The 23,537-nt window shown below is 35.5% G+C and overlaps 1 protein-coding gene across 1 annotated transcript in view; it reads left to right on the top strand.

The window, feature by feature from the left end:
- The window catches only part of sog (chordin short gastrulation), a 133,926-nt gene that overhangs the window by 66,996 nt on the left and 43,393 nt on the right, over window positions 1–23,537 (top strand). Inside the window, exons 2-3 of the mRNA XM_073093123.1 lie at window positions 1,811–1,914; window positions 2,517–2,649. Coding sequence (XP_072949224.1) covers window positions 1,811–1,914; window positions 2,517–2,649 — 237 coding nt within the window. The remainder of the gene's footprint in view (window positions 1–1,810; window positions 1,915–2,516; window positions 2,650–23,537) is intronic.

Here is a 23,537-nt window from a genome sequence, read left to right as displayed (position 1 = left end):
CCATATTAATCCGGAATATATGCGAATTTTAAAGAATATTGTGACTGGTCTTGATAATGTGAACATTACGACGGATATGACGACTAGTAAAAAACCATTTCCAAACCTCTGAACGCGAACGAACGATATACTGGAGATCGTACATACAGATTTATGTGGTCCCATGGAAGCTACTTCACTCAACGGTTCAAGGTACATGTTATTATTTATCGACTATTATTCTCGAATGACACGATAAATGTTTATTTTCTAAAACATAAGAGTGAGTCTTTAGGAAATTTCAAAAATATAAAGTGTTGAAAAGGGAACTAGCAAGTTGAACAAATGTATGAGATCAGATAGTGGGACGAAATTTTGTAATAGAGCTTTCAATATTTTCTTATCAACAAATGGAATTCTACATCAGAAGGCGATACTATATACCCCTAAACAAATTGTTGTGGTTGAAACAGCTAACAGAACTATTATTGTAAATGCGAGAAGTCTAAAACGAATGTTATCATTATTAAATAAATATTTCATTTCATTTCAGAAATCAGAATTCTATTATAAATTGAAACGAATTTGAGCAAGAGCAGTAAATACTGTGGTTTATATCAAAAACCGGAGTCCGACGAAGTCAGTAAAAGATTACCAATGATTTTTGTCGGATATTCAGAAGAAAGTAAGGGATGTCGATTATTTAATACGAAGACACGTTAAATCACAATAAATAAATCACAATCAGTAGAGATGTTTTTTCCTGAGGATAATGGGAATAATTTCAGTTGTCAAAATAGTAACTTTTTTAGATTTAATTTATTGTCATGTTCGAATGAAAGTGATGATGAATGGCAAGATTATTTACATAACTACAAAGACTAACTAAAAAAATTTAATTGGCTTTAAAAAATCTGTTGTTGAGATTCAACTAGTAGAAGGTACCGGAAAGGAAAAGAGTAGAAATATCTACAAAAAGGAATGAGATGCCATCAAAAACAATGCTTGTAAAAAGATCCAAGTCTCGCCATTCAGTTCTTCTACCGTAAAAAGTTTTGAGATCTATGTAAAACCAAGCCGATAAATGTATGCAGTCTCTACTTAAGGGACCTTCTGTCTTAAGGTATTATCTCACTATCTAACCTAACAACATCTCATGGGACCATACCAATATTAAAAATCTTTTATGTTCTAAATAAATCGACGTGGCAATCGTACTAATGTTACCTGTGTGATGCGATATGATAAGATGAAAACACAATGTGACTTGCAGTACGATTGCCACGTTAATTTATTTAGAACATAAAAGATTTTTAATATTGGTATGGTCCCATGAGATGTTGTTAGGTTAGATAGTGAGATAATACCTTAAGACAGAAGGTCCCTTAAGTAGAGACTGCATACATTTATCGGCTTGGTTTTACATAGATCTCAAAACTTTTTACGGTAGAAGAACTGAATGGCGAGACTTGGATCTTTTTACAAGCATTGTTTTTGATGGCATTATATATTCTAGTATTCAGTTAATAGATTTGCTTCTTAGAATTCGTTCAACGTGAACTTAATAAAACTTTAATAACAGATGATTGACCAAAATCAGCTTTAACCGCTGGGTCCATATGTATGTATCTATGGGTATGGGTTTACAAGACTTCCTTATTCAACAGAGAACTAAGTACTAAAGAAGCTTTTAAAAATCAGGATTAAATAAGGAACGAAGGCATTTGTACAACAAATACTAAAGTTATTCTAATAATAGATAACTTTTTTATGTGCATTTAAATATGTGTATTTGCGGAAAATCTTGCTTATTGGCATTTCCTTGTTACAGAATGTCAGTTCGGGAAACAAGCGAAGGAGCTGGGTTCAACATGGTTCGCGGACCTGGGCCCGCCCTTCGGCGTCATGTACTGCATCAAATGTGAGTGTATATCGGTACGTATTATCAGTATTGTTTTGCATCTTTACCGCCGATTGATACGGTAGTATATCTTACATTAAATCAGCCAAAAGTTATATGTAGAAAGCGTAACTTTATATAGCTTATGGTCTTATTATGTGTTTATTATGTTAGGATTTGGGTTAATAAGAAAAAGAATGAGATGAATGGAGAGAAAGGGGAGAGACAGAGGGGAACAGAAGGAGAATGTGCAAAACAGAAAGAAATAGCCAGAGCGAGTCAGTAAGGAAGTAGATGAGAGAGTCCAAGAAAGAAGTAGGAAATGAAGTAGAAAGGGGAGAGAAAGTGAATAACTACTATTTAAATAAAACAATTTTCCTATAGATAGATAGGTAAAATTTAAATTCGAAAATTTTCTATCAGGATCGTTGTCCATGTTATCATTATAATTATACTCAACCATTTCAACAAAGACAGACGAAGTGTTTTTTTACTTGACTCTTAACGGTTCTAACATCAATTAGCTCAACATTTTTCACACATGTACTTGGAAAATATGAAAAAAAAAATGATTAAATATCTTTAAACCGATGGTTGTTTTCAAAACAAGTGGTTCCATTGATTCTTTCGTCCTCAGGTCCAGAAGAAGCGGCGGGTGGTTGCAAAGGTGCACTGTCGGAACATAAAGAATGAGTGCCCTGAGCCCTCCTGCGACACACCCGTGCTGCTGCCGGGCAGGTGCTGCAAGACCTGCCCTGGAGATATTAACTGTGAGTAGAACTGCATTGGCAAAGCTTATTTTCCTTAATAAGGGCTTGCGAATGTCATTATATGTTAGGTACATTTTTTGCAAACAGTAATGTACGATGCAAGCATGCAAATTAATTAATTCGACCAACAATAATTTTGAACGAAAAATGTGTCTATCGGAAATCTACTTTTAAATCTGGCATCGGAAAGGAAATGGAATGAATTAGAATCAAAAATATAACAATTGAGCGGAAATCAAAAATTGTCCCAAAAAGAAAAATTGGCGATTTATCTGCTGTTGCAGAGGATCAAAAGCGAATGTGGCCATCAGATTCTTAACTTTCTTCTTGAGGAAGCTCAATTAAAATACGGATAATACAAAAGTGCTGCTAGATATTACACGTTTATTAACATTATGTCGTTACGAGCCAAAATATGAGGTTTCAACAAGTTGTCTATGATCCAACAAACTAAAGAGCATCGCGATAGCGGTAGTCTGTTATCAATCTAGATGATGTGCCTCAGACGATATTAATGACTAGACTGGATCACGTTTAATTAGCCAAAGTTCGTAATGGGAACGAAGGCATTGTTTGTTTCTTTTCGACTTCTGTTTAACAGTGTCCCAAGTTTTTCTTACATTTAACTTACTATTTGTGCGTAGTACCTACTTCTTATCTACCTAGTAGTTAAATGTGGATTTTCTGAGGACTCGTGAAAGCAATGCAATTTTCATTAACAATTTTATACCTTTTTGGGCATTAAGCTGACAAAGACAATCATCTCGATCGTCGTAATGAGTTTGATAGTTCATTTTCATGTGATTTTCAAAATTATTCGATAGTTTTGGCGAAGAAAAAAATAAGGTTATCTATTTCAGGCGGGTTTTTCATAAATTTACCAATGTATCGAAGAGAGTAAAGTTACAGTGATAGTATCCTAATTAAATAAAATAATAATAAATTAATTTATTAACTTATTTGATTTCGCTGATCAAATGGATACCATCTATGTCGCGAATTTTAGTCACGCCACTAATATCAGATGATCTGAGTGCTAAACGATCGACAAGCAACGTCATTTTCACGTTAAAGCCCATCTCACGCTCGTCACGCTGTCGATTCAATTCCATTTCATAAGCCGGTGATGTCATTTTTGTATAGCCATAATATCCATTGACTGATGTCATCTAGCTATCACTAACCTAAGGTTTGTTGCTAGGAAGCGAATATTTTCTATTTTCTAAACCGGAACTTTATGCTGCGTACAGTTACATCTTCGTAAATTTAGCTCAATCGCCGTCCTCGCAATTAAGATTTCTCTCAATATGACTTTTTATGATTTTTCTAGATGTTCTTAAGTCTTGGTAAAAATTTCTTAATAATCATAAAAAATATTTTCTTTTTCTTGTTTAACATGAGTCACACGTACTTATATTTGTACTCTTCGAGAGTTAGAAAGTTTCGACGTTCCTTTTCAACTCTTTCGCATCTTGCTTTTTCTTTACAGAAAATGTTTTATTTTCTATCATCGTCTACGTGTATAAATAGCTGACGAATTAAAATTTCTCAACCAGTGACGTAATTTAATAGAAGATGTCTATTAACCGTCTAGTCTAGGAGCGGTTGACATCTTTCTTGGATCTATTTTTCGGACCGCCGAAGCGAATACAAGGTGGGATTATTTTGGGATCGGGATTTATAATGCACTCAGACGAAGCCGATGACAGCGAATGTTATAACAAGGCAAGATCAGTTTATAATTAATCAACCAAGCACGTTTCCTTCATAATCTTGGCCTCTCTAATCTACAGCATCATATAAATATAGATATGACTCAAAATTATTATTATATAGTACACAATGATTTATAGATGATGTCGTCTTAATTATATTGAAAACTTATACCGCCGGCAACAGGTTAGTGACTCACGGGCCATCTGTCGCGAAAACTGTCCGCACATGTGGAAATCGACTGTACGACGTATAAGTTTATTATTTTTTTCTATGTGTAGACTTTTTGATCGTCATTAATATGCCATTTTCGTGTTTCGGCTCCGCTGTAACACGACACTTGGACAGTTTTGGTCAATAATACTCATTTATTGAAGACACATTAATTGAATAAATTATAACATGTGTTCGAATAGAATACATTAACGAATTAATAACCTCTAGAGAATAACGAGGCTGGCACTTTAATATTATTAATGAGATATTAAACGTTGCCTATTTTCTCGCGGGCTCGTTTAAGTTTTTGTTGCGATTGTCGCCTCATCGTTTATAACTTTTTCTGTGGAATCGGCGAATCCATCGGGTTTAAAAGGTAATTGCAATGTGAGAAAGCATGCGTACATGCGAAGTGACAGGAACCGGCGATGACAAATGACGGTGGACAAGCGGGCCGCGGCTCCCACGGCTGATTCTCATCATTACCTCACACATGGACGCTCCGAGCGAGCATTCGATCTGGATAATCATCCATTGCGACGCGAAATCGTAATTCATAATTATGTTCTTCATTAAAAGACACAAATGGCATACAGTCTTCTGTTTACTTCGCTATTATTACGATCTAGGTTTATTCGTAGCTAGAGATTTCTTGGAAGTTTGTATATTTTTAAGTTTTGATGTTTCTGCGTTTGACATTTATTCAATAATTCGAATTGATTCATGTCAGTCATGAGATTCATGACGTAGGTTTCATTATTTTTGGAAATTGGTTGGAATGTTTTTTATTCTCAATTACATAGAATTGACAAGACTTTTGTGACATTATAATGCCAGAAAGATATGTACGTATCCTATGTATGTACTTTTATCGTACGTACGGTCGTACAATTACGATATATACAAAAACATGAGGTTTATCGACAATTTCAAATCAGCGAATTCCTCGGCAAACAAAAATATGGTTCTGGTTACCAAATGTATGCTAATGCTGCAAACAGACAATGAACTTTGTCATCTGTTCATGCATTACTGTTTTGCATGCTACGGTACATCCATTCCGCATTTTTGGTGAGTTCTTGACATGCTGAGCGAGATGTTGTGGTGCGGCGTGGTCCGCGTCGACAGCGCGTCTGCGGCCGCGTCCACAGCGTCGGATATATCGAGAGCATTACAATGGCATTACTCAGATGCACCGGGCGGTGGTGCAGAAATGGCACGCGCTGCTGCTCCCCCCGCGCCCGCTCTCTGCTGCAAATATAGCTGTTGGTCCTGGTTATTCCGGGCGCGGCCGTCGACCCGTCGCCGCGACGCCGTCTGCGCGCCTTTTTAGCGAACGATGCTTACAACACACGCATTTTTTGCGAGCAAATATCCCCGATGTCAACGTACCCGTCTTTTTCATTATTTCTCGAGACGTTTTCTCGGTGGCCACCGCGAAATCCGCGTCTCGAGAACGCTCCCGATGAGTAAACAATCTCGTTGTTCGCTGTCTGGTTAATTGATTAGCCGAGCGCGTCCTCAATTCACTTTACCTACCTACGTATTAAGAAAATTATAAATAAATTAATGTTATTAACGGCGGCCGGCAAACCACTCCAGCAATCGGGTTTATCTTTTGACATTTTAACTCGAATAGACCACTTACTTCCATCCCTGATTTTTATTTTAAAAATAAATTTAATGGAAATATCTTGTGATGCGCAATGTATAGGAGTTATGTTGTGCTCTATGGAGGTAAGGCAGTCGTAAATTCTATCTGCGGCTCGTAACTATAAAACGCATAAAATTAGTTTCGGGGTTACCTTTGAGGAACCTTGGTCGTGTCGTAATTATATAAGTTATCTTATTTTTAATAAACGCGTTAAGCCTTATGGGACGTAAAAGTGATAATTTTAATTGAATCCTTGCCAGGTGCTGAAGTAATAAAGTTAAAATAAATTTCACGCCTGTATACGGGAAGTGTACAGTCATGCTAGTATCGACCTTAAACCGAAGTAGAGTTGAATAGATTTACGAATGTGTCTATATTTTTTGTTGGGAGCAATAAAGTTTTGTACACATTACGATAATGGATATTGTTATTACTTGCTACTTACTTTCTTCGCTGTGTGGTAGGTCGGGGTTTCTTAATAATCGCTTACATTGTAAGACTATGTTTGTATTAACTATATGCGATCGTTTATTAACTGTACATATACAGTTGTTTCTTGTAGCCTATATAAGTATTTTTGTGTACCTACTAAACATTTTTATCAACCAAATTTATGTTTATAACAAAATAATATATAAGGCTCTATATTTGTTGAGAAAAACGTGTGTGTTATGTTTAAAGTAGGACCCATAGTTAATTATCGCATAGGTATTATATGTGATATGATTTCGTATTGTTTATGTTCCATATAATTCGAAGTATAGTCATATTCTATAGCCTACCTACTTTACAAGACGTGATAAATAAAATGCTATTAATGAAAACTTAGGTGTATGTTGAAGATTTAATCAATTTTGACCAGTCTTTTATGGAAAAGAAGAAAAAAAAGCAGACAAATGGCATATTCTACTTTTCATATATGATGTCGGTGTCAAAAAATGCGGTCGGAACCGCGAGTAGAAGCTCGTCAATATATCTGCCATGTACTATAATTTGAGAACATAACTATGCATTTTATTATTGACACATCGGTATTGTATTTAAAAATTAAGTTATTATTTTACCTAAGTATTCAAGTAATATACATGTACAAACAGAACTCGTAGTAGTAATTGCTTAAAATTAAGTCAAAGGATAGATAGATTGATGTATGGACGGGAACATTTCCATGTGAAACCAGCCTATGGACACAATCCCCAAGGAGCGGTGCGTGTGTTCAAGTTCTGGCGTGAGGCGTTCACGGTTCATCGGACATCGCATCGCCGACCAGTCGATCACGAGTGTATCTAATTCAGTGTGCTGCATGTGCCTCCGAGGAATTTGTTTTGTGCACGCCGATGCCGCGTACAATCGATGTTTTATTTTCGTGAGATCGGTGTCCCTGCGCTCGCAATGCATTCCTCCACCGCATAATTTTGTTTGCGCCTTTTTCCCCGTTCTGCGCCCGCGAAAATTAACTTTGAAGTTCTCGCTCTTTATGCGGGGAGTAACTTTTCTCAAATTGAATGATCGGTGAGTGCGTCGGTGAATTCGGGCGTGCGAGCGCGTTCATACGTCAACCTGAGTGCAAGGGTATTTTGCGTTTGGTATGGCGGGTGCGATGTAATTTTAAATGGGATGAATGGAATAGCTGTCGCGCTGCCGACCGCAAACGAGTCCTCGTTATTATTTTAATGTTGGCTAATAAGGCGGCATTAGGCGATCGCGGTTAGTGGGCAAGCTTATCCTGAGTAATAGGGGCGTCGTTTGGTGCTTACCGTACGTGACTCGCCGCGGCGGCCAGCGAGCGGTGGCGCCAAGCCCTTTCTGAATTACGTCAAACATTAATCTTTTGATCAAACCGGCTCGTGTTTTGTATTAAGTGGCATTTGAATATATCGTTATAGGACTGATGTATTGTGGGGCAAACGGCTAGTTATGCGGCCGGCCAATTGCGGCCTCTAAATATTAATCGACGCGTAATGCATATTTATATTTAATGCATATTATCTGATGTTTACCTTTATCCTATAAATTTTGTATAATTAAACTTTAAGTGACCTTTTGGAATTAGAATTTTAGAATTAGGTATGTCGCATTAATTCGTAGTAGGTACGACTACTATGAGATTGCATATTATGAGAGACAGCAATACACGAATAGAACGTAGACTTTGAATTGTGCAATAAGTAAAAGAAAACGATTGCCCATTAGCGGAAAAACAATTGTGGCATGTTTTATTCAGACGTTTCACAACGTCTCAATACGTTCCTGCGCGTACACAACCTTTGCTGTGACATTATTGAGCTGATGAAATACGATAGTCTGGGGACTTCGATAAATCAACACTCATGGGATAATAGTACGTGCTTGAATTAGACGGATTGACCACACGGTCTGTGCGCAATAAATCGACATTGAACTGGTCCAGGACTGTCCCATTGTATACGGCCGTGTGGCTACATGCTCGTTGCTATCATAATTTAGAAATTAGACGTGAACACGTATCGAAGTCTTGTAATGTTGAGGTTTTAATCATTATTTAGTAATAGAGTTAGTTCGGTTTCGTTTTGTACTAAACATTCTTAGCTTGTTGATGTCCATACATGTGTATTCGTAGATGTATACGTATTCGTAAATGTAATGTAAGAAGTTCGGCAAATTAATATGCTTATGTTTCCTATACTAATAAGCTGGGGATTTAATAGTGGGGCTAATTCGGAGCTTGTTAATCTTATTTGATTCAATTTGTACATCGTGAATCAAAGTTTTCTTCCTATATCTTTTTCATCCCATATAACAATTTTATTTTATTTTACTACCAGCTTTGAGATACAAATTGTGAAAAATCAATTTTAGCGTTTCAGGAATACCTCACAAGTGTGATCATTTCACCTCTCACTACCCGATACATAATTCTAAGAATACACTGAAATATTGCGAAACAAAGTAATAAAATTGTACTGAATGCGTATGCAATTCTATTTTGTGTTCAGTAATATTATGTAAGGCGTAGTTTGACGTAATTCCCGTTGCAATACTTGTACGTGAGTGCAAGAGAATTGCAATGAACTTATTACTTTATCACTCTTCTGCTGGATAGTAAAGTATCCCGGAATTTCCTCATACTGTTATTGAAGACGCTTGAGGGGAAAACAGTGTCACTATTGTCAATTGTTTCGCTTCTGTTTTGTTTTAGTTTTTAGTAGATATAACATGTGTCAGTTTATGTTATCTTATAGTAGTCGATGAGAGTTAATGTTAGCTGTTTTTTAAGAATTCGGGTTGGTATACAATTTGTTGACCTGCTTGTTATGCTTAAAGTCTGTTACCAAACGGTTTCTATTTGTACCTTTGTTAGTGCATTTTCGATTAATTAAATCACATACTGTCTGTTTAAGGTAGAGATAGGTGTTAGATAGCGTTATACAAGTCAAACTACCAGTTGATCTTAAATCACCTTAAGATTACCTCATCTGCACATTATGAAGGTGGTAGACTCCTTTGTGGTTCGACTCCAAAATAAAATCGGCACACCTATTTTTGCCTAATATCAACAGTGTTAAGCGCTGCTGTGTCCCAGTTTAAAGAGTGTGGTAAGGAAGACAAACTTATCAGAGGCCTTTTAACTTAGTCTTCAGGTTAGCAATGCATATGTTGCCAACCTCGCGTGCATTGCTACTCTTATGTGCCAATTGATCACATGTCTATGGGCGGCACTAGCCACTCACCACGTACACTGCAAGCTTATTTGCTTCTTCTATGTAAAAAAAAATCCTTCGTCTAAAAATCCTTCCAGAAATCCCGCGTGACGACCCGCGTGGCGGAGCGGTCACCATACCGGTCTGACGCGCAGAGGGTCCCGGGTTCGATACCCGGCCAGACAGATATCTAAGTGATGAATTTAGATTTCTGTTTCTGGGTCTGGGTGTTTGTGCATTTGTCTCTGTGTGTGTCCATAGCACCCACGATACAGGGAATCCTAGTGTGGGGCTGTGAGCAGAAAGCGTTATTTAATCAAAGTTAATCTATTTGAAACTGAGGTTATTCGTTGAGTCACATCATAAAGTGTTCATTAGTTAAGTGTGTTTGTATGTTAAGCGATTTGATTTCAGCGTTTCGGCATGTTTATTGGAGCAGTACAAAAGGTTGCGTAAATAGAAAACATGTGTGGTGCAAACAAAAGACGGCGTCGCGACGGCGCGGCGACAGCCTTTGTGCACAAATGGAGGCATCGGAAGGATTTTCATATCTAAACTAAATATATAAAAATTAATGTTTGTCTGTATGTCCTTTCATTATCACCAACCCATTGCTTTCCTCTCAGAATGAGAAGGATTAGGCCATAGCCCACCGCGCTGGTCATAGCGTATCGGTAGACATTCATATACCTTTGAAAACTTTGTTTTTAAGATTTCTCAGGTATGCAGGTTTCCTCGCGATGTTTTCCTTCACCGTTTTAAGCAAGTGATATTTAATTTCTAATACGCACAAAACTTTGCAAAATCAGAGGTGCGTGCCTGGGATTTGAACCTCGGACCCTTCAATCACGAGGTTGAGTTTTTTAACCACTAGGCTATCACTGCTACCGTCCTTTATAGAATCGTAAACTATGCATTTGATCATGTGATGATCTTTAGCAAAGTTGTTGTGCATCAGCCCACGAAGGTTTCTAAGTTAGTACGACCAATTTTCGAAAGATGGCGCCACTGTCCTTTTTAATGAAGGTGCAAATTACATTTTTTTTAAAGTGGGTGAAGACACAAACTTTATTAGTATAAGAATATAAACATTGAAATGTGTACACGAACTTATCCATACGTCAGCTTTGGTCGTTGCTCTCTCAGCATATTCTTTAAATATGCTTGCTATCCAGACTTATTTCGGAAATATTGTCTCAAGTAAATAAATTAAGAAAATTATTTTTTTATTAAATCAGAAGAAGTTTACATTCTTTTAGATACAAAAGCTTCGAACGTCATGCCTATTTTTTTCATTTATATCTTTTTTAGATAAATGCAATTTTTTAAAATCAAATGCGTTTTTACAAAATTAATTTTACTTAGAATGTGATAAGACACATGAACTACACTACTTTATTGTGATAAGACATATGAACATATGAACTTATTCGAGAGGTTGTAGCTTAGTCCTCAGAAGGTTGAAACGGATCTGTGACTAACCTCAAGTAGGACTAATCTTATCTGGGTTTGATTATCGATGGGCGGCAGTTACCACTTACTAGCAGATGCCCTGCACGTTCTTTTGCTACTTAGGTACGTTATATTAGGTGCATTAAAAAAAAGAAATGTTTATCTAGTCTAATTACAACTTTATACAATATTAAAATCAACAAACAGTTTTATCTATATCAAATTCAAACCATTGCAATATACTCGTACTAAAATAAATATTGACAAACTGAAATGCAACTGCAGATGCATTTAAAAATATTTGCCAACCGCGTCATTTCGTCAAAGATAGGCACTTCAGTCTTAAGTTTAGTTTGTAAATAAAGTACGGAGACATTACAAGACGCCGCCACCAATGTAGTTTGATACAATAAAGCTTTTCACGCGGGTTTGCCCGTGTAAACCATAGCTTTTTAAACAAAAAATCTTTATATTTTAAGATAAAAATATTTATTTTCATTCAAATCGTAATAAAAAGTAAGTCGGATTTTGTCAAGTCATTGCTCGTTTCAAATAATAAACAGTCTTAAAAATACGAAAATTGATAACTAAAAGTCTCTACTTAACTTTTGTCAGATGAAGCATAAGAATTTGTGCAGTGTGGCATTCTTCTTTCGTCCCTAAGTAACTACCTCAGAACCAGTATATCTACCTCAGAACATCCACATATGAGTTACTACTGATAAGTTGCCGCAAATGACTTGCTACTGTTCTGAGGGCTAATTTCAAATGGCTATGACCACACAACAAAAAAAAACACAGCAGCACCTAATTTCGATTAACGGTACATCTATAGTCAAAACATGAAGGATTTTATAGCCTATTATGAAATAATTTAGTCTTTTGTGAAAATGATGAGCTTCGCAAACTATTTCGAGATTACGGACAGACACTTCAATTTTGTTTATTATACAGACGTGAATAAAGGACGTGGAATTAGACGCCGGCGCCACGAGTGCAGTTTACTGTAAATTCGTCGGACCATTTGAAACAAATGTAGTATTTAGATTCTGTAATGCACACTAATCTAGCGAAACGGTGATTTCATGCCAAGTGCATGAGCCACGGAATTAGTTCATTTTAATTAAGGTTTTACGAGTAAGTAGCCATTGTCTTTAAGTTTGTTTAATTACTGAAGACACCGTAAATTAGTATGCTATACAAATATAAACAGTGGTAGTAGTAGTTAAGAAACTTAGTCTTTTGATCGAGGGGTCCGAGGTTCAAATTCCAGGCACGCACCTCCGATTTTTCAAAGTTATGTGCGTGTTAAATTTTTTCCTTTAAAAAAAAACGGGAAGAAACGTACATACCTAAAAAATCTTTTCAAAGGTATATGAAGTCTACCAATTCGCACTTGGTCAGCGCAGTGGACTATGGCCTAATCCTTCTCATACTGAGAGGAGACCCGTTCCCTGCAGTGGGATAGCAATGGGTTGATGATGACAAATGTAAACTCAATAAAATATACTACGCTTTTAACGGTTTTAATTAAAATTGATAAATAATCCGTGCATGCCCCTTTATTAACATGCACGCACGTATGTTCATACGCACGCGCCTTGCACACACAAACACACACAAATATTCATGCCCACACACACACGCACATAAACACATACACCCAATTTCGTGATGTAAGGCAGAAATACGGCATAACGATAATGGAGTTGTTGTGACTTAAATTCCATCGTATGAAAGCAATATGATCGTTTAAAAGCTTCATTGGATTGTATAAAATCTGATCTATTTTGTTTACGTGGTTGGCGCCACAAAGTGGGTAATGTAACAAGTTGCGGCCTATTTCATTTCACACAACATTATAGCGTGGATCGTGAATGCCCGCGGGAGTGTGTTTATATCTAGTCCACTCGTTACTTTAGCACTTCACATTTTGTTGGTACGCTCATTGCGTATTATTGAGCAAAATATAATAAATACAACCTACGGTAATTGACGTTATATATTCGTTCTAGGAATAACAGTTATTTGTTGGTATTTCAATCCTATATTTTAATTATCTCTTGAATTAATTATTAGTAAATATATTTTTAGATTTTTGCTATAAAACATATATCTTAAAGGTTTACATGGATCTTTAAAGGGATGAATTTCATATCCTATGATAAATATGCTGCTTCAATGCGTATATAAAATACAGGTTTTTTACAGCTTTTGAAATAATCTAAAATGAGACGGATTACTAAAATTATTATTAGTATTAGTAAATTGAAAACTGCGTTTATCTTAACAATGGGTAAACTTTTGTCTCAAAATTGTTTAACAAATGTAACGCAAAGTAACAAATTCTTGCATCGTAAAATGTCGACGCAATAACGGCACTGACGTCGCTGCTAAGAATTGCGTAAAGTTTAGCGTGCTTGCATTTTCAGTTACGTGTAATTTATTATTATTCTAAAAGGCGTAAAACATTGTCCTCAACTAAAGGAATTGAATACATCGCTTAAATATTTTTTGTATTGTGAAATATCGGAATAATTTTGTCGACAATGCCGAGAAGAATAAAAGCGTATTTGTATTTCGTTTATCAGCTTTTTATTATTATTTTCAAATGTATCAAATATATATGAAAAAAATAATATGAAATAATGAACTGAATGCGACGGTAAAGTAATAAACTCTTGTGTCGTGAAATACAGACCGCAATATCGAGAATCGCGTAAAGTTCAGCGTACTTGCATTTTCATTTACCAGCGTTTTATTATTATTTTAGAATGCGCAAACCATCGTTTTCTTAAAATTATTGAACTGGTAAACTAATAAATTCTTGGGTCGTGAAATATCGGAACAATATCATTGACGTCACGCCGAGAGTTGCGTAAAGTTTAGCGTGCATGCATTTTAATTTATCTACGTTTAATTTAGAATGCGTTGAACAGTGTTATCTCGAAAATGTAAACTGAATGTAACTAAAGTAACAAATTCCTGTGTCGTGAAATATCGACACAATATCATTGACGCGAGTGGCGAGAATTGCGTATAGCTTCGCATATGCAGTGGGCGTCGGTGCATCTGAAATTACGCGTGCTTGCATTTTCATTTATCAACGCGTTATGCGACGCTGTGAAGTTAAAGGGGAAATACGTAAATAAGTATGACTTCATTGCACTTGAATTAAGCTTGTTAACTCAACGGTTAATGGTTTTGGCTGTTACATGTGGTAAACATGTTTTGCGCGTTTGATGGGCACACTACGTTGAAAATGTAATTTCGGTGCACCTATACACACGCATTCGCAGACTAGTTCAAATCTATGACGATATTGCTGGGGAATGTAGTGTAGGTGCTTAATATTGATAAAATACTAATTAAATCGACTGTCAAAATTCTTTATAACTAATGTTTTCCATTTACCACTTTTTCTAGTATTCTTCTTTTTCTTTGAGGGGTATGGTCATCCTTAGGTGGAAATTCTGTTCTGTTACTATTTGGTTATGTGGTCTAATGCCATAATAGTGCCATACATACTTTTTCGATGCGTTCCAACTTAATTCTCACGGGTAGCGGCGCATCTGTGGCCGACCTCAGGTAGGAATATCTCATCCTATCTGGGCTTGATTACAGATACCCATGAATGGCAGTAGCCACTTACCATCAGGTGGACTGAATGCTCGTCTGCTAATCCTATATTATAAAAAAGAGCCATAAACAACTATAGTCTCATCATAGTTTCATAGTAGATTTATGATGGCAGACGGATGGCTGTATACATAAAATCATTTAGTATTTTTAATATATGAGTATAATCATATTTATAATAAACCAGGCATTCAGAACAAATCTGTAGTATTCTAGCTAATATTCATGTCGACGAACCATTATCGCTATCTTTGCACGTTATAGGTATTAAATTTGATATAATGTTACTATAATGTTCTTAATATAACTGCTCCATTTATTCACAACTATAACATGCCTGATTATATTTTATATATGGGTATATCATTCAGTAAAAGCGTCCTTTGTTTTTTATATTAAAATAATTAAATGCATGCGGTCAACCTGTACCCTTAGTATGAGTTTTTACAAAAATGACTGTTTTTGTATTTGTTTACGTATTTGCCCATACATTTCCAATCAGCGCCCCTAGCGGACTGTATCATAAATGATCGTAAGTGACAACTGTAATCAACCTCAGACAGCATTAGCGATGATATGAAGTTAGCCTAAAATGCATTGGTATCATTTACAACTAAATTGGAACACCTTATGTTACTGTATCACCCATACCACACCTTTCAAACCAGTACCCCTACCATGAGTTTTTACGTTTTGACAAATATGACTGTTTTGGTATTTGTTTACGTATACCATACCATACAATTTCAAAGTTCTGACAAAATTCGCTAGGGGTACTCATGGTAAGGGTACATAACACAACAGCGCTCTACTACTACTGTTATACGGCAGAAATAGTTTCCTACACTATGAAATCTGGAATAATTGTAATTTATAATTAAGTATTATTTAGTCTGTATAGACTAAACTGTATAGAATAAACATATCGATAACATGTATATGTTATCGATATGTTTATTAACGAGGTAGGTTATCAAGTAAACTTTGAACAAGTACCTATTTCAGGTAGAGTGAACTAATGTTTCGATAAGAGTATGAACTTGTTGAACTTGAACTAACTAATAAAGTTATTGATCTATTGATAACCACGGCACCTTGTGGCGCTAAGACTTGCTATACTAAGATTTAGTTTGCGTAAATTATTAATATTCAATCCATCCAATTTTACCTAATAAAGATCGAAATTTGACGATCGCTTGTTATTTGTCGAAATTTGTCGAAATTTGTCTGGTATTGCTTGTTATTAATAAATTAATAATGAATCTATCCAATGTTTTTTTTAAAACCGCGATAGCTGAGTGGTTAAAACTCGGCCTTTCGATAGAGGGGTCCAAGGTTCAAATCCCAGGCATGTATCTCTGATTTATTAAAACAATGGTATGTGAAATGTAACTATTCAGCGCGGTGAACTATGAGTGATCCTTGTCATTTAAGAAGAGACCCGTGGCTAACAGTGGGACAGTAATGGGTTGACGATGACATCCAATGTTTTGCCTACCTAAGTTTAATATTCGACCATTTTTCGATCCTTGGTAGGTAAAAAGTGCATAAATAGATTATTAATGGGAATGTGAAGAAATTATCATAGGTCGATATTTTGTAGCCAAATTGGACAGATCGATTATTAACAACAGGCGGTAGGATAACAAAATAATCTAAATCTATTGAGAAAGTAGCGTTAGTCTACAATGTTAGGCAAGATACGATTGTTTCGACAGTAACTGTATCTGTTTAATCTGCTAGGAGTGGATCACGGCCCATAAGGCAAGTGTACACGTAAAAGGTCACAGGCGAGACTAGAAGGCTATTTGGAAAGTGGACTGGCGCCATTGCGCCGCTCTAAGCAAATTTGGTGAGAATGCACTGCAGCTACGATTGAACTAGCGATGTCGACAGCAAATACCGATATATATCTAATTATTTTCGAAAATATAAATGAATTGCACGCGATTAGACTTAAAAATCTGACTGAGCGCGTGAGATTCACTAAGCCTATCTCCGTTGTGTATTTGTAATGTTCTAAAGTCGTATTTGGAGGCCTGGAGACCTTAGTAGCGGAGTTCTAATAATTTTCCAAAATTTAGATAAATACGAGTGATCCCCCAAATACGTAACTTGCCGAAAAATTAAGTACATTCGCATAATCCTTTGATGTGCATTAAAAAACCGACACCGCTCGATGAACAAGGAATATTCATGTCGAGTACCAAATATATCCAAACAGGTTATTACATACTCACATTCGTGCGTTTTCGTCTGTACTTTGCAAATATCTTCGCAAATATTTGACGACCCGCGTGGCGGTGCGGTCACCATACCGGTCTGACGCGCAGAGGGTCCCGGGTTCGATCCCAGACAGATATACGGGCTGCGAGTGTAGAAAACGTTTGTTTGTTTCGTTATCTTAGTGATGCACGACAGCTTTTCTTCAAGCAAATGACAGTTTAGTTCGTACTAAGTATTTTGGTATAATACATAATATTAATTTATCATAATGATATAATAAATAAGATATAGTCAGTTGTGTCTATGTCGCTGAAGAAATTATTGCACGATACATTATTTACCGCAATACACGCGTCCTGTCGCGGGCTTATTTATAGTGTAACATACGTTTATTCCTACCTTAACTTTACTCTGTTGTTATTATGTAATTTAATAATTGATATTATATTCAATAGTTACTACGCTAAAGCATAGTAATTTATGTCTAATTGAATCAGAAATACATATGAATGTATACTTATGACTTATTGGTGATCTAACATAGTTATACCTAAAACGGGTAATTTTTAAAAAAAATATGATTATAATCGATTTTTTTTCAGTAGTTTATTTCAAGCAATAATTATGCTTAATATTTCGTAAATGTATCATTTTTATTATGCCGGGATACTAAAACCCTTCATTCAATGTATATTCCAAAAAAATATTTGATAAAAAAGTTAAAAAACGAAACAAACAAACAAACAGACAGACTAATAATAATATTAACTAATTATTGTTACGTAGCGTCGCTATTTCCATGCTAATTGATGTTATACTAGCGCCACTTCACTATTAAGATAACTAAGTACTAATTTATATGAACGTGTAATATGGATATGAGTAGGTTACGTGTTGACGTCTTTTCGATGTGATGTCGTACATAGGTTATCGCCTGGGTTCGATTTGTGTCGACGTTGGCTCCGCTGCAGCTTAGCGTCAAGATCTTATAATATTTCATCAGTTTTTCAAAATAAACTCTTTATTGTCTCTTTAGTGGCTCCGGAGGAACCACTCCTACACCTGTTTCTGCCTAATAACAGCGTGTTAATCGCTGCTGTGTTGCGCTTTGAAAGGTGTGAGAAGGGGACACACTCATCTGAGGCATTCTAACTTAGTCCTCAGGATTAGCAACGTATCTGATGCCAACCTCAGGTTCCTACCGTAGATTCTTATCTAATCTTTTCTGAGGTTGATTACAGATCCATGAAGGCAGTAGCCACTTACCATCTGGTGGACTGCGTGATTTCTCACACCAATTAGTAAAAAAGTAAATTATAAAATTATTTATACATGAACACAGAACATTAGTGCATTAGTTAAATGCGAAATTTATTCACTACGCTACCACAATCACAGTTAACTTGTAACAGGTAAAAATTAATTTTACCTGTACAAATGTTACATGTGACGCATTTAAATGTGGTCGGTCCGTAGCAAGTACATGTCCTGCATACAAATTTTTTTCCGTACTGGGCACAAAACCCGGAATCCTCAGCGGAGAAATTCGTTCACTGCTCTCTTGTATAATCGTGGGACAAGGTAGGTGAAACGACTTGAGGGAATACGGCGACATTGACTATATAATTAGTGCGGTTATTCATTGACTATGGAACGTCTAGGTTTTGTTGCTTCAGAACTACTGCCATAATTTATGGTTATGCCGGGTTGTTAGTTAAAATAGAGCCGCAATTATTATAAATGATTAAAAATTTTATGAGAATAAGTATTATTATTTTTTATGGATATAAACTATTTTTAAGTAACATATCATTTAAATAATATTAATAATAATATATCGATAGAAGCTCAAATAAATACACTACAACATCATTATACGTCAGATTTTCGCATTGACTTCAAACTATTCCATTCATACATATCCAGTGACATATTGCCGTAAACTCGATTAACATGTCCCATTTGTTAGACAATGTCTATTAAAGGCACTATTCCACTTTCTTTTATTAATACCGCTCGATCGGCCTATTGTAAATTAATTGAATATATAATAATCCAAGCACGAGTAGCGCGCCGTGCTGAGGGTTCCGTACCGCTTCTGTATTACTTTTGTTAAATTTCTAAAACCTTGTGTTTTTTCACTCGGTACAGCATTATTAGGATGTGTTTGACTAACATTTGGGGATTATATTATTATTTGTTGTTTTGTTTTAAAGTTTATTTTATAAGCGCAAGCAGTTTAACGATTGCTATTTTAGTATTTTTATCATAGACAAAATACATAAGGACTTCATCACTTACTGTGCAAAGTCTAATCTACTGAAACTAGAACCATGAAATTTAGAGTATAGGATAATATGATAATGTACACCCAAAAAGGAATGTCTATGTGTACGAAATTTGACATAAACTTATTATTTTTTTATTTATTTCACCTCTTACTATTTGTCAAAGTATTCGTTATAATAATATTATTTTAACGGAATACCTCTCTTTCTCTACGGAACCCTAGAATTGGCCAAGCTATTATAAAGAGGTACATAAGGTGTGCTACAGACAGACTAATAAACCGAATGCGTCACGCCGTCCTGTCCATTCAATATAATCCGGCTATGACACCAATCTATTATACATATAAATACAATTTTAGTGTCTGTCTGTATAAAAATAATTACTGCTTTTCAGACTTTCGTCTATTTGTACGAATTTAAAGTTAGAAAAAAGTTTTTATATATTTTTGCCTTTTGGGCTTACATGGGCTTACTGTGACACGACATAATCGATTTTGGAAAAGAGTCCTGCAAGCACAATCCACGCAATGCATATCAGGTTAGTGATACAGGCTAACCAGGTAAACTCCTGAGTTATCAAGAATTTCTGCATATTATTATTTGAAATCCACGGATGGTACGGACAGAGCCGCGTTCAGATGGTCGTTCAAAATACAAGTTTTAGTAGTTTTTATACTCGTCTGTATTAGAAATTTAGCTTGGGTGTCATAATATTTCATTAAGAGTTCAATATGGTACGTTTACTAAATTTATTATGGTACTTACCATCTAATGATTGGTTAAAACTAGTGCAACTCTATTGAACTGCTACCAAGTTATGATTGGTTCCGTGTATAATTTTATGTCTCATACATACATACGTTGCTAAAAATAAGACGTCAATGGGTTTTAATGATCTCTTAATATATAAGTTGATTAGTTCAAATAAACACATAAATCTATCATACATATTGGTTTTTTCGTTGGATCCGACAAGAAGACAGCTTTTGTTATAATTATTTAAATTTCATATTTTATCGCGAATTTAGCTTTTGACTAAATAAAACCGTACAATTCCGTAAAAAATAGTGCTTACTCCTGGCTTATTCAGCATACCATTCAGCTCACCTTAATACTTATACCCTGATATTGCTGAGGTCAGTAAGTCAGTAATAACTTAATACCTGAGAAATCTGTTGGACTTAATGATGTTTGTGCTGAACGTCGTGACACTTTATCACGACGACAAAAGTTAAGGTCTATTCGTGCATGTGCTTACTCTAAGTAATGCCCTTAAATGATATTGATTAATGTTGGTCATGATAAAGCTTTATAGCATAAAACAATGGGTAATATAGCATTTGGAATAGTTTCTTGACGGTTTTTGGAAATTACGAAAATAGAATACAGATTAATTTAGGTATGATAACTATATAATATTTTACTGCATCCTTGATTAATTAATAGAGTTTACAATTGTACGTTTTTTTACATTATTTTATTTTATTTAAACCCAGCTTCACTGACTCTATTTCGGATTAATTGATGTTTGACAGAATGAGTTTTTAAAAAATAAATTATTAAAAAATGATAATAAAAAATCTCGAAGGTATGTGAAGTCTACCAATACGCACTTGGCCAGCGCGGTGGACTATGGCCTAATCCTTCTCATTATGAGAGGAGACCCGTGCCCAGCAGTGGGACAGCAATGGGTTGTTGTTGATGATGATGATGTTTGACATATATTTCAGAACAACTTATTACTACTTAGTAATAACTCGTGGATGACACTTTTCTTCTCTACATCCAGTCTATTGCTAATGTATATGATTTAAATGAATTAGATGCTATTTTCTTTCTTTGTCGAGTATCTCAGAAGACCATTTAGGGATTGAGTCCAGCATCCCCCTGCAACATTATAAATACACATCGATTTTAAAGACAGATGAAGGTATCAAATTCAACATATCAACGAAGTAAGGTTGTTGTATCAAATTCTACACTTCCCGCCTATTTGTAGCCGCGGCATAAGAATATATTTAACTACCATCGTAAATATTACCATATTGATTTATCGTATTATATCAATTAGATATAGCAGATTGTGTCTATGTCACGCGTGATATGTCACGGATTACAATTTGCTTTAATATATAGTGTTATCAAGTAATAATTTACGTACAATATCGATGTAGTGACACATATATTAACATATGTGTTTGTATTTCTATAACCATCATAGGAAACTTTCAAGTATTTCCTTCGACTTCGTGACGGGAAGAGAAAGGCTAATGTTATGTTTATTTTGTTTGTTGGGTACTCCAAACCGCACTAAGGACATACCTAAAGGCTAAGGAGGCATAGCATTGTCGCCTACGGAAATATTTCCATAATCTTTACGACTCAACGTGCACAGGTTATGAGCGCCGGTTGGCGCCATCTCCATACATTTCATTGTTCGTAGACCATCGGCGCCAGCGGTCGTATTCGCAACTAATTTTATGATCAATTCTTGTAAACATTGTCTTCTGCACCTCACCCGCTACTTGAATGTGAATAGAGCACCATGTCTACAAACGGTCCTTTTAAAATCGTAATAATTCATGAGGCCTTACGCGTGCTTCGAATAATTCCCGTTGTGAAAATACCTCAATATGACGTTCCGTCGGTGCGTTAGCGGACGTATGATGGTTAATATGTTGTTTGATGTTTAGATTGCAAATGCACTTAGTGCGTTCATTGTAAGATTAGAGCCGGCTGCGTCACGAGCCATTTTTGATCGAGAATTGGGTCACGTCCGGACTTTTAAGAGCCGCCGTGCTTCATATTATTCGATACGTATACGTTTGAGCTAATACGAATCGAACGCAATATTTTTCTTCTTAAATTATAACCTTCAAGTTATAATATTGATACAATTATTATTTTACTCTTAGGACAGTTTTTGCCAAAATAAGAGGTAGGTAGAGGTATATCCCGTAACTCTGTTTAGACAATATCCAGTCAGCTTAAAAATATTTAGGTAGATAATTGTCCACCACTATAGACCTGCAGATAATTAATTTGTAAAGCAAAGTTATCTATAAAATTAGTGTTTCTACAAACAACTCTACAATTTACAAACTCAGAATTTGAAATTATGATGGTGCAGAAAACCCAGATCATAAGATAAGTGCGATTTTACAAATGCCAAGTATTAAATTTTAATATAAGCGAAAACGACTGTTTTGATGTTAGTTACGTACCTACGTATCTTTGCGTGTTATAATAACAACAAGTTGTGGCTTTACTTCTGTTTGAAAATGTAAATATTCGCTTTTGAGGGTTTTATTTTTTTTAAGCGCGGATCCTTGGTTATTTTTCTAAAATATTATGCTAACTGCCAGTGAAAGTTCTGTTAAAATCGGTCCAGCCCTTTCGGAGATGAAAGGGAATAAACAGACACACAGGAAAACACATAAACATTTCAATATGTAATTGCTTTTTGGAGTTTACTCCTTAAGAAACGATTTGAGTTATAAGGCCCAGTACGGAAATTTCATGAGGAGTAAAATCAAGTGTAACACGAAAAGTTGAGGCGTTACGTAGAAAGAGACAAACATATATATCCACACTTTACGCGCAACACCAGTGAAGTCACTGAATAGAAATGTCATAATTTTATTTTTTTGTACTAGTGACGTGAAGGAATGCGTTGTATCGGTAAAATAGGTTCACCGACTACATATTAAAAGTATTTTTAGCCACAAATAAAACATAGATAATTTAAAATAAGCCAAATACGAAGGTGCTAAATTCGGCCATGTTATACATGTCCGTGGACGGTTACGGTACATTTCGTTTCGGACATGTATACATGTCGCTGGGCGGCGACGTATGATCCATTAAAATCCCTCCTTTTTATTACAATCATCATATCCTCTCAAAAAGGAAGTAGCGTTTTTAACCAAAATATGAATCAAGAGTGATTTTATTAATTTAAAATACAGTAAGTTCAAATCCCATATGAAAGTAATTATTACAATAAAAATAATTAGC

Source organism: Epargyreus clarus, unplaced genomic scaffold, assembly GCF_041222505.1.
Source record: "Epargyreus clarus isolate Ecla_fem2 unplaced genomic scaffold, WU_Ecla_fem_2.2 ptg000004l, whole genome shotgun sequence".
Lineage (NCBI taxonomy): Eukaryota > Metazoa > Arthropoda > Insecta > Lepidoptera > Hesperiidae > Epargyreus > Epargyreus clarus.
The sequence above is the reverse complement of the archived record's forward strand: the minus strand, read 5'-3'. Positions and strand labels throughout refer to the sequence as shown.